General features: G+C 38.4%; 1 protein-coding gene across 7 annotated transcripts in view; it reads left to right on the top strand.

The window, feature by feature from the left end:
- Positions 1-3277: 3277 nt before the first annotated feature.
- Positions 3278-15454, top strand: part of CD163 (CD163 molecule) — a 31346-nt gene continuing 19169 nt past the window's right edge. For 6 of the 7 annotated variants that reach the window (XM_032348890.1, XM_032348892.1, XM_032348893.1 and 3 more), the window contains exons 1-6: positions 3278-3433; positions 4751-4837; positions 5776-6096; positions 8928-9248; positions 12961-13281; positions 14014-14334. In XM_032348890.1, the coding sequence (XP_032204781.1) occupies positions 3403-3433; positions 4751-4837; positions 5776-6096; positions 8928-9248; positions 12961-13281; positions 14014-14334 (1402 nt within the window). In that variant the 5' untranslated portion in view covers positions 3278-3402. The remainder of the gene's footprint in view (positions 3434-4750; positions 4838-5775; positions 6097-8927; positions 9249-12960; positions 13282-14013; positions 14335-15454) is intronic. The other variant, XM_032348897.1, reaches the window with a different exon arrangement.

Here is a 15454-nt window from a genome sequence, read left to right on the forward strand (position 1 = left end):
TGTATGTGTATTTGAGGATCTGCATCAAATACTGGAGTGTTGGTCCATGACAAGGACTGGTGAGAGAAAAAGGTGCAGGCAGCAGGATTGAAGGGCAAAGGGAAAAAATCAAAGTGACAAGAAATAACAAATAGAGGAGTCATATATTCAACTTGTTGAAAAATAAGACGCTCTTCTTATCCTTGGTATATTGACTAATGTAAGATGAACAATAATTATATAAAGTATGAGTTACCATTTTCAAAGTACAGGTTATATATAGATAAATAATGACAGTAAATGTTTTTCAAAATTATAGTATCAAAAAGATGTTTTTTTGGGAGAAGATATTTGCAAATGACAGTACAGACAAAAGGTTGATATCCAGGATCTATAATGAACTCCTCAAACTCAACACACACGAAACAGGCAAACATATCAAAAAATGGGCAGGAGATATGAACAGACACTTCTCCAATCAAGACATACAAATGGCTATCAGACACATGAAAAAATGTTCATCATCATTAGCCCTCAGGGAGATTCAAATTAAAACTACATTGAGATATCACCTTACACCAGTTAGAATGGCCAAAATTAACAAAACAGGAAACAACATGTGTTGGAGAGGATGTGGAGAAAGGGGAACCCTCTTACACTGTTGGTGGGAATGCAAGTTGGTGCAGCCACTTTGGAGAACAGTGTGGAGATTCCTCAAGAAATTAAAAATAGAGCTTCCCTATGACCCTGCCATTGCACTACTGGGTATTTACCCCAAGGATACAGATGTCGTGAAAAGAAGGGCCATCTATACCCCAATGTTTATAGCAGCAATGGCCACGGTTGCCAGACTGTGGAAAGAACCAAGATGCTCTTCAACGGACGAATGGATAAGGAAGATGTGGTCCATATACACTATGGAGTATTATGCCTCCATCACAAAGGATGAATACCCAACTTTTGTAGCAACATGGACGGGATTGGAAGAGATTATGCTGAGTGAAATAAGTCAAGCAGAGAGAGTCAATTATCATATGGTTTCACTTATTTGTGGAGCATAACAAATATCATGGAGGACAAGGGGTGTTAGAGAGGAGAAGGGAGTTGGGGTAAATTGGAAAGGGAGGTGAATCATGAGAGACTATGGACTCTGAAAAACAATCGGAGGGGTTTGAAGGGGGTGGGGGGGTGGGAGGTTGAGGTACCAGGTTTTGGGTATTACAGAGGGCACGGATTGCATGGAGCACTGGGTGTGGTGAAAAAATAATGAATACTGTTTTTCTGAAAATAAATAAATCGAAAAAATTGAAAAAAAAGATGTTTTTTGGGTGTGTTTTTAAAGTTTTATTTATTTACTTTAGAGAGAGAGAGAGCAAGTGAGGGGAGGGGCTGAAGGTGGGGATCTTCAAGCAGACTCCCCACTGATCACAGAGCCCAATGTGGGCTCAATCTTACCACCCTGAGATCGTGACCTGAGCTGAAACCAAGAGTTGGATGCTTACCCAACGACACCACCCAAGCATCCTAAGCATCGTGTTTTACATTTTACTTTGGTAGCAATATTGAAGATGATTGGAGGCATGGGTGGTAATAGAAATGAGGGCAAGAGTAAAATGCAGTGAAAGTAGAATGTTATTTATTAAATTTGTTAAGATTATAAGAAAAGCCTAATTGGAAAAAAAAAATGTAGTAGCAGAGTGGAAGGACTAGACCAGTGCAAAATTCAAAAGATAAAAATCTTAGTGAGCAAAAAATTTCTGCTTCCATTAAGAAGGGAGAAAAAGGAAGTGCAATTATTTTCCCACCAGAAATAACTGAAAAACAGATGAAATAGGCAACAAGAGACAGTGATCCATGAGAGATGAGAAACTAACAAGATAAGTCCCATGGTTGCTCTAGTTTACTGCCTCGAGAGAGTTCCATGCCAAGGCATAGGACTTTATAACATAAGATACAGGATGCCTTTCTTCATGTAAACTTCATGTTGCAGTTTATCTCTGCAACAGTAGCAGCATTATCATTTTTTACAATAACAAAAAAGTAAGTATTATCAAGTGCCTACCCTTTAGCAAGGGCTGATGGATGTCTTGCTGAAAAAGAAGACACACTTCCTTTCCTTAGTGTTTTAAGACCAACAAGTAAGATGAACAATAAATAATTATAAAAACTATAAGTTATGATCTCCAAAGCACAGGTTAGCATGGAGAACACATTTTCCCGAATAATTCAAGGTTAAGGTTCTTTTTCCTAGCGAAGTGGTGTTTAACTAAGAAATAAAAGCTGGATGAGTAAGGGTTAGCTCATGCAAGAGACAGTGGTGGGAAGCAATACATACAGAAGGAACAATGTATGTAAGAGGTTAGTTATGTCCAAGAAATGGAAAGACTCCAGCATGCCCTTGTTGACCAGATTGTAGGGAATATCTCCTTGTAAAACTGGTGATGCTTCTTAAACTTCCCTCTTCTGGCCCACCACTAATACCTGAGAATATTTATGCCACCATGGACCATCAAATTTCCATGTTTTCACATGGTTGTGTTGTTTTGTATGTGTTTTTTCTTATGCCTTAAATCCCTTTATCTTTTTTCTTTGAGGCAAACCCCTTCTCATATTTCAGGACATAATTTAAGCATCTTCTCACAGAAAAGAGTTTTCTGACAGTTCATTCCTGTCTCCCAGTTGATATAACCATTTTTTTCTCTATTTTTCACCTTTTGCTTTGAACTTCTGCTTATTATTGCTAATGTATGTATTCCTGTCACTTGAATTTGAGATATTTAGAGCTTAAATTATGTCTTATAAATTTGTATTGCACCCATTTTCAGACTCCATAATGGTCATGGCTAATTTTATTGCTGCTCTTCATCTCATAAGAAAAGAAAAAGCAAGTTCTGTACATAGTCTATAGAAAATTATTCATTTGGTACATTTGATTATAGTAATAGTATTACAAATAATTTATAATATTATTTAATTATGCTTTGCTTATTTCACTTTAGTTTTTTGACATAACTACATAATGATTGCCATTTTTGTTTCTATTAGTCCAAAACACAGTACTGAAATCTAAATATTCATTTCAATAACAATAGTACATGAGTTAATATTTCCCCTTAATTTCTATAAATCTGTAGTAAATGTTTCTCAATTTCTTTTGGTTGTTTCATATCCCATATTGAAGAAAACATGAGTATGAAAGGGAACCTCAGTTTATGAATGACTTCCCCTTTTTTATTGACTGACTCCACCTCCATTATGTAGCCTTTCTGGTTTTTTGTTTTGTTTTGTTTTGTTTTGTTTTGTTTTGTGGAAGTGAGATGATTTTTAGAAGTCTTAGTGGTCCTCCTCTTTAGCAGAACATTTCTAAAGAAAAATACAAGAAGATTTAGAAATCATTAGAACTTTGGACTGGACAAACTCAGAATGGTCCCACATGGAAACTCTGGATCTGCTGGTAAACTCTTCTCATTTATTCTACATTTACCTTTAAATGTAGTATGAAGTTAACAGTCAGTGAATCTTATTTAATAGTGATTGGCATTGGGAAAGTAAGGAATGGAAAGTGGGCATTAAGCTTTTATGGCAGTAACTTGTATCTGCCATAGATTCAGAATTGAAAATGGGGGATAAAGATTAGATTTGGCACCAAAAAAGATTACTTGGCATCAGTTTTGTAAAATTGCTGAGGTAAAATTAAGAAAGGAGTTGAAATGAACTGAACCAGATTGAGTAGGAAAGCAACAATTGTTAGAAAACATGGACAGACCATACAAGAATGAATATTGATTACAAGTTGATCACTTAGGGAAATTTAAATAGCATCCCTGAGTGTTAAAATCTGCATTGTGATTTTTATGGATATGTTAGACTTGTTTAGCATTTAAAATTTTTTCAGAGCTTTTCTTTTAAAAAAAGATTTTATTTCTTTATTTGAGAGAGAGAGAGCATGAGCAGTAGGAGAGGGAGAGGGAGAAGCAGACTGTCTGCTGAGCAGGGAGCCGGCTGATTGGGGACTCGATCCCAGGACCCCAGGATCGCAGCCTGAGCCGAAGGCTAGTGCTTAACCAACTGAACCACCAAGAGGCCCATTTTTCTAAACTTTTTAATCGCAGTATAGCGTACCACATGAAGTGTGTCCAAAGGGCACACTTCAGTGACTTATCCCAAAGTGTGTGCTCCTGTGTGGCCACCAACGCATGCTTGCTTTTATGTCAGGTTAGAGTAAGTGAGAGTAATAAAAGCTTTAGAGCTTTTTGCTCTATCTAGGGGTAAGATCCAGTAATTTAGTTTTTCACCTATAAACATTGTCACTTTAGTCCATCAGTATTCAGCTACTGTTTAACAGACATGGTGTCAGTACTGGTGAAGCAGAGCTGACGTTGATACATAGAATCTGTTCCCTTCTGGAACTTAACCATCTGGATCCAGTGGGCTTGGAGATCTCAGGAGTTGACTATCATTCTGTGCCCCTGCTAATCTTCATCGGTGCTTTTTCGATTTTCCACGTTTTAAGGTCTGCTCTTGAAATTCTTTTCCATACGCAACTTGCTCCTAATCCCTCACCCCTAGGTTGCCTGTAAACATGAACATGTCCAAAGCTATTTCACTGAGACTATAGGATCCTGATCCTATGAATATTTCCTGTCCACCTTGCCATTTTGACTTTTCTTGCTAACCTTGAATCTCTGAAACCATCTGTCTTCTCCAAAGCCTCTTTTTGGGAAGGCAATGCTTTTGTCCTTTTCTTCCTTTTTTTTTTTTTTTTTCACAGACTGTAGAAGATGTTTCACCCTCTTGAGTCCCTCCACTATGGCTGTGGTCTCCATCCTTGGTGCCTGTTTGATCACCAGTTCTCTCGGTGAGTGCTTTGTCAAATGCAAATAATGCTTCATGAAAACATGCTTCATGATTTCAAGGGATCAGATATTAAAAGCAGAAAATAGGTCCTAACCATGTGACACTAAAATATGAACAAAATAGCATGGTTTCCCCCAAAATAAAATAATCTTTCACAGGAAAAAAAATGTTCACTTCGTTTTGAGATTTAAAATATGTCTACCTAAAAAATAAGGAACAATACAGAGGAGGAAAAAACTCAGAATTATCGGGATGAAATGGAATTTGAGGAACACTTTAATAAATTCAGTGCCAAAATTTACCTTAAATGTATTGAGGGTGGCCAGATAGACATTAGTGAGAGCACAGGTTCCTATGTTAAAGTAATCATAGGATGGTAGCTGGGACATTTGAGGGGGGTGGTTTGGGGGAGGGTGAGGCATTTTTTTCAAGATAGGAGGTAATAGGAAAATACCTCCATCTTGACTTCCATTTAAGTAGAAAAGTTTCAGCCAGATTTCAACTAGTATTTTAAAAAATTCTTGATGTTTTCCCTATATGTGTATAATGGGCATTAAATTACTTAAGACTGGTTTTTTCATCTTCATCAGGAGCCTTCTTTCTATCCATCTTAGGAATTTGGAGAAACTTACATGGCTGGTACCTATAAAATTTTGTAATATATTATTTACATAGTAAACTCTCTGTGGAGATTATATAAATCGGCATTATTGCATTATTTAGCTTAGCTGGTTTTATGTCCTTGCTTCATCTGAAGCCTGTGATGCTGATATTTGTACTTGGGTACCCATGAAATAGCATTCTCCTATTATACCATGGATGAGTCTGGGAATGCTTCTCAAATCTGGCTTTGAAAAAATAAATAAATAATCTAAGAATGATAATTCTCCGCGTGGTCTTTGGATCCTGACAAATGGCTGTCTTTATGCATTGTTGCAGGAGGAGAAGAGAAGGAGCTGAGGCTCAAGGATGGTGAAGACAAGTGCACCGGGAGATTGGAGGTGAAAGTCCAGGAGGAATGGGGAACTGTGTGCAATAATGGCTGGGGCATGGATGAGGTCTCTGTGATTTGCAGGCAGCTGGGATGTCCCACTGCTGTCAAAGCCACTGGATGGACTAATTCCTGGGTGGGCTCTGGACGCATCTGGATGGATCATGTCTCTTGTCGAGGGAATGAGTCTGCTCTCTGGGACTGCAAACATGATGGATGGGGAAAGCATAACTGCACTCATCAGCAGGATGTTGTAGTAACCTGCTCAGGTAGGACTTGCAAAACTCAAAGCCTCGACATGAAATGCTATGTGGGGGAGAAATATGTAGATGGGTTAAAAATGAAAAGGAGCCAGTTTTCGTAAGTCGTCTGTTTCCTATATAAAATCACCCAAATGGTTGCCAAAAGACCGGATGATGCATGACAAACCCCATTGAAAAGAAATCAAAAGAGATTATGAGTACCACAATCAATGAGGAAGTGACCAGCCTCATTTTACAGTTAGTAATCTTACTGTAAGTCTCTACTCCTACTTAAAAATATCATATCTAAGTGAATTCTTTGTCCTCTTTCTCAGTAATGTGCTGCTTTTGGACTTTGAACTTTTTGTCCATTCCCTGATAATCAACTTACTAAATTGAGAAATAAATATTCCTAGCACTAATCCTTTGTTGAAGCAAGGATGTTTTGCTAAGTATAATTACTTTTTTCAGTATATAATGCTATTTATTTCATTTAATGGTGAATTGTTGTGTGTGGGGGGGGGTTAAGATTTCTTTATTTTATTTGTGAGAAAGTGAGAGAGCTGGGGAGCACAGAGGGAGAAGGAGAGAGAATATAGAGAGAATTCTCAAACAGCCCCCCTCCCTGAGGGCAGAGCTCAACACAGGGCTTGATCCCAGGACCCTGAGATCACGACCTGAGCCAAAATCAAGAGTCAGATGCTTAACTGACTGAGCCACCCAGGTGCCCCATGGTGGTTTTGATTTAACATTTCAAAAATTTCATCTCAGTTGACCTTACGATAACTCAGAAAGTTCTGTGTCAGACCTTTCTGCTATAAATCCCAAGGTCATATTTAAGACCTAGTTCAGATTCTTGGGCTTCCCATTTCTCCTTGTTCATTTCACTGGCCTCTCTCTCCTAGCCCCCTTCTCAGAAACCGTCTCCTCTACGGGATTGATTTTTAGAAAGGACTCATCTCTCCCCAGGCATTAGGGTATATTGGGAACAACACAGGCTAGTATCTAGAAAAATGTGGAACTGAATTCCAGCTCAGCCACTCATGAATGTTATTTTGAGCAAAGTTCTTAAAATTTTTTAAACTTCAGTTTCTGAAAACTCGGTGCTTTAATACATGTAGAGCTCTACCTTTTTCTTCTTCCTTCCTTCTATCCCTGCACTCCCCACTCCTCCTCTTCCCCCTCCTCCCTCTTCTAATTTTTTATTGTTAATCATTACACCAGAAAGATAGGGAATAACAATAGTAACATCTGCAGCAAATTTAAAAATCATAATAAGTCTTGCCAGGCTCAGGGAACCTAGGTGGCTCAGTTGGTTGAGCATCAGACTCTTGGTTTTCTCAGGTCATGATCTTGGGGTGGTGGGATGGAGCCCGTGGTCTGGCTCCACACTCAGCACAGAGTCTGCTCATTCCTCTCCATCTGCTCCTCCTCTCCACACTGTCTCTCCCAAATAAATGAATACATAAAATCTTAAAACAAACAAGCAAACAAACAACTCTTGCCAGGCTCTTACTAGAATTATTGCAGCCTACAGAGCCAACGGTTTAAGCTAAGCCATCAGTGTAGCACTTTAAACTCTTGTTTTCTGTTTTTTCATACTTAAGGATAGATTTTATCAAATTTTCTTTTTGAAGTTTATACAGTGAATGCATCAACTGGTGCATGCCTAGCCACCCAAGGACTCTCTAGTTTCATGAGATTTCAGAGGCTGTATCTAATGCTTAATGCTCAGAGCCTCTATCTCTCAGGAGGTTTTGCTATTACCACACACACAGGGACAATATAGCATAGCAGTCAGGAAAATAAACGCTGGTGTTAGACTGCTTTTTCTTTTCACCTCCTAGCTTTGCTCTTTTCTGGGTGGGTGACACTGTGATGATGAGGCGTATCAAGAACTTATCTGTGAAGTAGGGTTAGTGGGAATAACCCAAAATGCGCAGTGCTGTGAAGATTGATAGCATAGGTGATAAACTGGAGTGCCAGATACATATTTTAATTGTGAACTATTGCTTTTATGATTATTAATTGTCCAGAGTAAAAAAAAAAAACCCTGTTAAGTAAGAGATCTTTGCCTGGTACTTAGAGCTTTTAAAAGCAACTCCCTTTCTCAAAAAGAGAGCCTCTAAAATTTTGTTCAAGCCCAAATAGTTTTTGTTTTTCAAGTGTCCCCAGATTTCATCCCACATCTCCTTTTCTTGGGTATTTTAGTCCTCATAGAAAATCTAGGGAAGAGTGTATAGAGAGATTTTCCTTTATGAAAAAGCTGTTCTTTGCTAAAAATGGTACCAGATGCTTTGGGGTAGGGGAAGCTTTGATTCAAACAGGAGATGGGTAAGAAATGAATTATTTTGATTTATTTTTCCTTAATTTTTATTAATTTGGTATACCATAGGATGATTTGAAAACTATTGTGCATGCTTAGGCATTTTTATTGTTCCCTTTTTCCTGTTTTCTAATTTTATACTTGACCTCAGTTTGCCATTTTTGCTTCTTTGTTGGAGGAGCTAATTTTACTTTCTCTAGTTTTTAAAATAAGTGCTTTAAGTCAAATTGACCAATTTCTATATAAAAGGGTGCTTACTTTGTCTTAATAATGGAAGGAAATAAAACAAAGCAGAAAGAAAATTTTAATCTGTAAAACATTTTCCTTGGTGAGTAGGTGTAGATGAAAGTGCTAGTTGTTAGCTGGTCTTTAAACAATTACAATTTCCCAATATGTAAAGATGGGCAACATCCCAAATGAGGCACCATTTTTAAGGACAGCATCAAATCTCAAACACCCAGAGCAATCTTATTTCCTACAGTCACTTCTGAATGAATATGACTTCTGAACTCTGGTCTTTTCTCTGCTCTAGATGGATCCAATTTGGAGATGAGGCTGGTGAATGGAGGAAACCGGTGTTCTGGAAGAATAGAGGTCAAGTTCGAAGGACAGTGGGGAACAGTGTGTGATGATAACTTCAACATAGATCATGCGTCTGTGGCTTGTAAACAGCTCGAATGTGGAAGTGCTCTCAGTTTCTCTGGTTCAGCTAATTTTGGAGAAGGTTCTGGACCAATCTGGTTTGATGATCTTATATGCAGTGGAAATGAGTCAGCTCTCTGGAACTGCAAACACGAAGGATGGGGAAAGCATAACTGTGATCACTCTGAGGACGTTGGAGTGATTTGCATGGGTAAGGACTGGTCTGGGTTTGTTCTGTTCTTCCTGAGAGGACAAAAGAATGGGGGTGAGAGTCTGAAAAGCCTGAACTCTTAAAAACAGATTGAGACGTGCATCCTCCATCATCTTATTATGACCTAATTTCAGGTTCCCCACCTGATACCTGTGGAGATTTTACCTTAACTGAAAGGAGAATAACTAGGTTAGGGAGGAAGGATGAACAGTGAAACTGAGATTCCAGTCATGAGGAAAGAGGGAGGTGTTTGGAGAATACCCCAGTCCTCCTTCTTCACCCCAACCCCCCAAAAAAAGAGAAGAAAGAAAAAGAAAAAGGGAAAAAAAAAAAACAGCCTAACTAGCAAATTGTACTTTTGGGATGAGTTTTAAAAATGAATCACACTCCTTACCATCCTCTCCCTGCAAAAAGCTTAACCCACACCTTCCCAAAAATATTAGTTCAAATTTACAGAATCAAATGATTGGGAGGGAGACAAACCATAAGTGACTCTTAATCTCACAAAACAAACTGAGGGTTGCTGGGGGGAGGGGGTTTGGGAGAAGGGGGTGGGATTATGGACATTGGGGAGGGTATGTGCTTTGGTGAGTGCTGTGAAGTGTGTAAACCTGGTGATTCACAGACCTGTACCCCTGGGGATAAAAACATATGTTTATAAAAAAAAAAAAAAAGAATGCTAGAAAAAAAAAATACTGCAAAAGGATGTTTAATTATCAGTGTTACAAAATATTTAACTTTACTGAGAGCAAGTTGATACCATATTTTGGCAGTTTAGTAAATCTATGTATATCTTCTAGACTAAAATAAAATATATGATCACAAATCAAAAAAAATGATAAAAAATAGTTTGGTTTTCTATTAAAATCTCATTTAAGCTAGTGTTATGATAGGAACAGACTCTGTGTCTAGAGACTTCCGTGTTTCATGCTTGCTCAGGGGACAGGGACATTGAATTTGTGTGTGCAGGGATGACACCCCTTTTTCACCTGAGTTCTTAGTCTGAAGCTGACCTAGTAGGTCCTGAACCCCAGAGAACATTCAGAAAAATATAATAGAGTAAAAATGTCTCTGTATTCACCAGATATCTTTTTTTTTCCAATCAAGAAAACTTGATTCAAACTTTAACTAACTGACTTTAAGGAAAGAGGATACTGACTCAGAAAACTGGGAAATTGAGAGGGTATGCTTGGCTGCATGCATGGGAGCACTCAAACACTTACACAGTGTCATGGGGATTCTGGCTCTTTTTCTGTTTCTTACATTGGCCTTTGTTGTTGTTGGACAACATGACCATCTATTATTTAAACTACAAAGAATGAAATTTCTACAGAAGAGATGGAATTTGTTAGCTGAAGAAAGCAAGAGAGACTGGGGATCGAAAAGGGCACAGGACTTACCTTTCATTCTCCTTTCCCCACCAAAATCTTTCCAGGTCCCCAGTCAGCACATTTCTTCTCAATGCTTAGCACTCACAGTAAACAGTACTGGGGCAGCAAATGCTAAAACTGCCAGAAGGAAAAGGCAACTTATTTATTATAAGACATTGCTCAAGATAAAGCTCTGTTCTCTGAGGAATATTGATTGGGGGAGGTGAAAGTGGTAATGCTGATGTCCCCTTTTCTCTTTGCTTTCTTTTAGACTTAGGAAGTGGTCACAAAGGGACCAGGCATTTGACACAAACTGGGTAGTTACAGATACTTAAGGAGTCAGAAGCAGAAGTCATTGTTAAGTCCTGGGCAACCAGGAGTATGCCCAGGTTGTCCTGGGCAACCAGGCATACCCCCTGAATGCATGCAAATACGGATTTAGCAAGAAAAAACAAATAATTCCAATAAAAACTCTGTGATAGTCAAACAAATCTCTAGATAAAATGTAGCCCCTAGATCTCATTAGGAAATTTTTACTTTCCTTTTTTTTTTTTTAAGATTTCATTTATTTATTTGATAGAGGGATTGAGAGTAGGGGGAGCGGCAAAGGGAGAGGAGAGAAGTGGACTCTCCAGTGAGCGCAATACCTGACATAAGGCTTGATCCCAGGACCCCAAGACATGACCTGAGCCAAAGTCAGATGCTTCACTGATGGAGCCACCCAGGTGCCCCAGGAATTCTTTTTATAGTACATGTTCTCTGTACTGAAAAGTCCTGTCTTCTTCTTCCAAAAAAGTTATTATTGAAGCATCATTGACATAAATGCTACATTAGTTTCAGGCGTACAGCATATTGGTTCAATGACTCTATAAATTACTCGCTGTTCACACAATAAGTGTGGTCACCATCTGTCACCATACAGAGTTATTACAGTGTCATTGACTGTATTCCCTATGCTTTACGTTTTATCTCTCTGACTTATTTTATAACCAGAAGTTTGTACCTCTTGATCTCCCCACCTCTCTTCTAGCAACCACCAGTTTGTTCTTTACAGTTAAGAGTCTATTCATTTGTTTTGTTTTTTAGATTCCACATATAAATGAAATCCTATGATATTTGTCTTTCTTTGTTTGTATTATTTCACTTAGTATTATACCCTATAGGTCCATCCGTGTTGTTACAAATGGCAAGATCCCATTCTTTTTGATGGCTGAGTAATATTCTATCGTATATATACACCACATCTTCTTTATCCATTCATCTATAGATGGACATTTGGGCTGCTTCCAAATCCTGACTATTGTAAATAATGCTTCAGTAAACATAGAAGTACATGTATTTTTTCAAATTAGCATTTGCATTTTCTTTGGGTAAATAACCATTAGTGGAATTATGGGATTATATGGGATTTATCTTTTTAATTTCTTTTATTAAGTGTTTTATTTACATTCCAGTATAGTTAACATACAGTATTATATTAGTTTTAAGTGTACAAACTGGTGATTCAACAATCCTATGCATTACTCAGTGCTCATGTTGATAAGTGTACTTCACCTGTTTCACCCATCCTCTCCCCCACTCCCCTCTGGTGACCAACACTTCTCTATAGTTAAGAGTCTGCTTCTCGGTTTGCCTCTCTCTCTCTTTTTTCCCCTTTGCTCATTTGTTTTGTTTCTTAAATTCCATATATAAATGAAATCATATGATATTTGTCTTTCTCTAACTTATTTTACTTAGCATTATACTGTCTAGCTCCATCCAAGTTATTGCAAATGGCAATATTTTATTCTTTTTATAGCTGAATAATATTCCATTATAATATAATATATTATAATATATAATATAATATTCCACTACACACACACACACACACACACATACACCATACCTTCTTTATCTGTTTATCTATCGATGGACATGGGCTGCTTCCATAATTTGCCGATCATAAATAATGTTGCTATAAATATAGAGGTTCATAGATCCATTCAAATTAGTGTTTCTGTATTTTTTTGGAAAATAACCAGTAGTGCAATTCCTGGATCATAAGGTAGTTCTATTTGTAATTTTTTGAGGAACCTCCATACTGTTTTCCATGGTGGCTGCTCTAGTTTTCTTTCCCACCAACAGTACAAGAAGGTTCTCCTTTATCCGCATCCTCGCCAGACTTGTTATTTCTTATCTTTTTGTTACTAGCCATTCTGAAAAGTCCTATCTTCTTGCCCAAGCTACCCTTTCTCCACCTTTAATGATTTCCAGTGTTATTATATGTTTCTCTGTCCCTACTTAGAGTCCTCCCTTATTTTTGTTTTTTTATCATGATTTGTTTTGTGCCTCTCTTACAGATGGAGCAGATCTCAGCCTGAGACTGGTAGATGGAGTCACTGAATGTTCAGGAAGATTAGAAGTAAAATTCCAAGGGGAATGGGGGACAGTGTGTGATGATGGCTGGGATAGTCATGATGCCGCTGTCGTATGTAAGCAACTGGGATGCCCAACTGCCATCACCGCCACTGGTCGAGTTAACACCAGTGAGGGAACGGGACACATTTGGCTTGACAGTGTTTCCTGCCATGGACACGAATCTGCTCTCTGGCAGTGTAGACACCACGAATGGGGAAAGCATTATTGCAATCATAATGAAGATGCTGGTGTGACATGTTCTGGTAAGTTAAAATAAAAAAAAAAAACAGAGAAGGAAAGACCTGTGTTCTTTAGGAGTAGGAATGGGCAAGATGGGAGAGATAGAGATAACTAATTATTTCCTTGTTGTAAGCAATCGTAAACACATTCTTTTTTTTTCCTTTCTTTTTAAAAAGAGTTTATGTATCTATCTATCTATCTATCATCATTTGGAGAATATGGGCAGAGGGAAAGGGAGAGAGAGAATCCACAAGCAGACTCCACACTGGGGCTTGATCCCACAACCCCAAGATCAGGATCCCAAGATCACAGATATGAGATCACAACCTGAACTGAAACCAAGAGTTGGATACTCAACCTACTCAGCCACTCAGATGTCCCCATTATTTATTTGACTAGTTTGGAGGGTCGTCTGATTATTTTCTGTAGTAATTATTCAGGGTGCTCTTAGGGACCACATTTCAGATTCTAAGTCCGAGACACAGAATGTTATGTCTTTTTAACAAATCTCTGACTTGCTCATATTTTTCTGCCATCAACGGTTTTTATTAACCCTTGCAACTATAATCCTGTTTCTAACCAAACTCATGGCCTATACTGCCTGTTAAAAAAAAGTCAGGAGATGGATATGTCATCATTTCCAATGCCTCAGTATCTGGGAAGGAGCAAGATAAAAACAAACAAACAAACAACTCTATCCTTTGGTTGCTAACCTCCATATGTCTCTATGGACTAAATTTTTGTTTCTTTTGCAGATGGATCTGATCTGGAGCTGAGACTTGTTGGTGGAGGCAGCCGCTGTGCCGGGACAGTGGAGGTGGAAATTCAGAAGCTTCTAGGGAAAGTATGTGACAGAGGCTGGGGACTGAAAGAAGCCGATGTGGTTTGCAGGCATTTGGGATGTGGATCTGCTCTCAAAACGACCTATCAGAGTTATTCCAAAGTTAAGGCAACAGATACTTGGCTATTTTTAAGCAGCTGTGTTGGAAATGAATCTTCTCTTTGGGACTGCCAGAACTGGCAGTGGGGCGGCCTTAGCTGTGATCACTATGAAGAAGCTAAAGTTACCTGCTCAGGTAAGACTTTCAGTCAATGTGTGAAGATGTCGAATTCCAGGAATGTAAATTTCCAGTAAGATCCTTGAAACTGATGAGAAACATTGGTCCTTATGACTAGCTCTCAGGAAAGAAACCAGAAAATGTCTATTTCATCATGTGTTTCAGATGAATTATATCTTTATAATGCATTTCGTGACTTGGTCACAGGTATGACTTGTTTTATTTTGTGTTTGTTCACTTTAGTTTTTCAGTAATTTTTTTAAAAGATTTAATTATTTATTTGGGAGAAAGAGAGAGACTGAGCAGAGGGAGGGGCAGTGGGAGAGAGAGAGAGAAACCCAAGCAGACTCCCCACTGAGTGCGGAGCTCATTCTCACAACCCTGAGGTCATGACCTGAGCTGAAACCAAGAATTGGATGCTTAACCAACTGCACCACCCAGGTGCCCTGTTTTTGTTTTTATTTAAATAACAATTAGTTAAGGGGCACCTGGATGGCTTAGTTGGTTGAGTGATCACTGCTTGATTTCAGCTCAGGTCATGATCTCACGTTCATGTCAGCCCTGCATTGCGCTCGTTGGGGAAATGAGTCTGCTTGGGATTGTCTCTCCCTCAGCCCCTCCCTCACCTTTCCTTCTCTCTCTCTCTAAATGAATAAATAAAATCTTAAAAATATGCTAGTTAACATACAGTGTAATATTAGTTTCTGATGTACAAGTAAGTGATTGGACACTTACAAAGAACACCCAGTGCTCTTCACAAGCGCCCCCGTCCCTCTCATTGGCCCCACCTTCCCTCTGGTAACCATCAGTTTGTTCTCCGTAGTTAAGAGTCTGTTTCTTGGTTTGCCTCTCTCTCTTCTTTTCCCTATGCTTGTTCATTAAGAAACAAAACAATTGAGTCATTTTTAAATCCATGGAAGTATTGAAAGATTAAGGATTAAAATTTTGAAGATAGAACTTAAATATGTGTTTCATGAGAATGTCTCCAAATGATTTTAAAAATATGTTGGATAAACATGCATGACTAACCCTTGGGCTCCATCTTTCTATGTAAGAACTTCTTTTTTCTGAATGCTTTTGTGTATTTCACTGCAACCTCTGTTAGCAGTTCCAAAATGAGCTGTGAGTTGGCCAGGTT

The sequence above is a fragment of the Mustela erminea genome, chromosome 6 (assembly GCF_009829155.1).
Source record: "Mustela erminea isolate mMusErm1 chromosome 6, mMusErm1.Pri, whole genome shotgun sequence".
NCBI classification, from domain to species: Eukaryota; Metazoa; Chordata; class Mammalia; order Carnivora; family Mustelidae; genus Mustela; species Mustela erminea.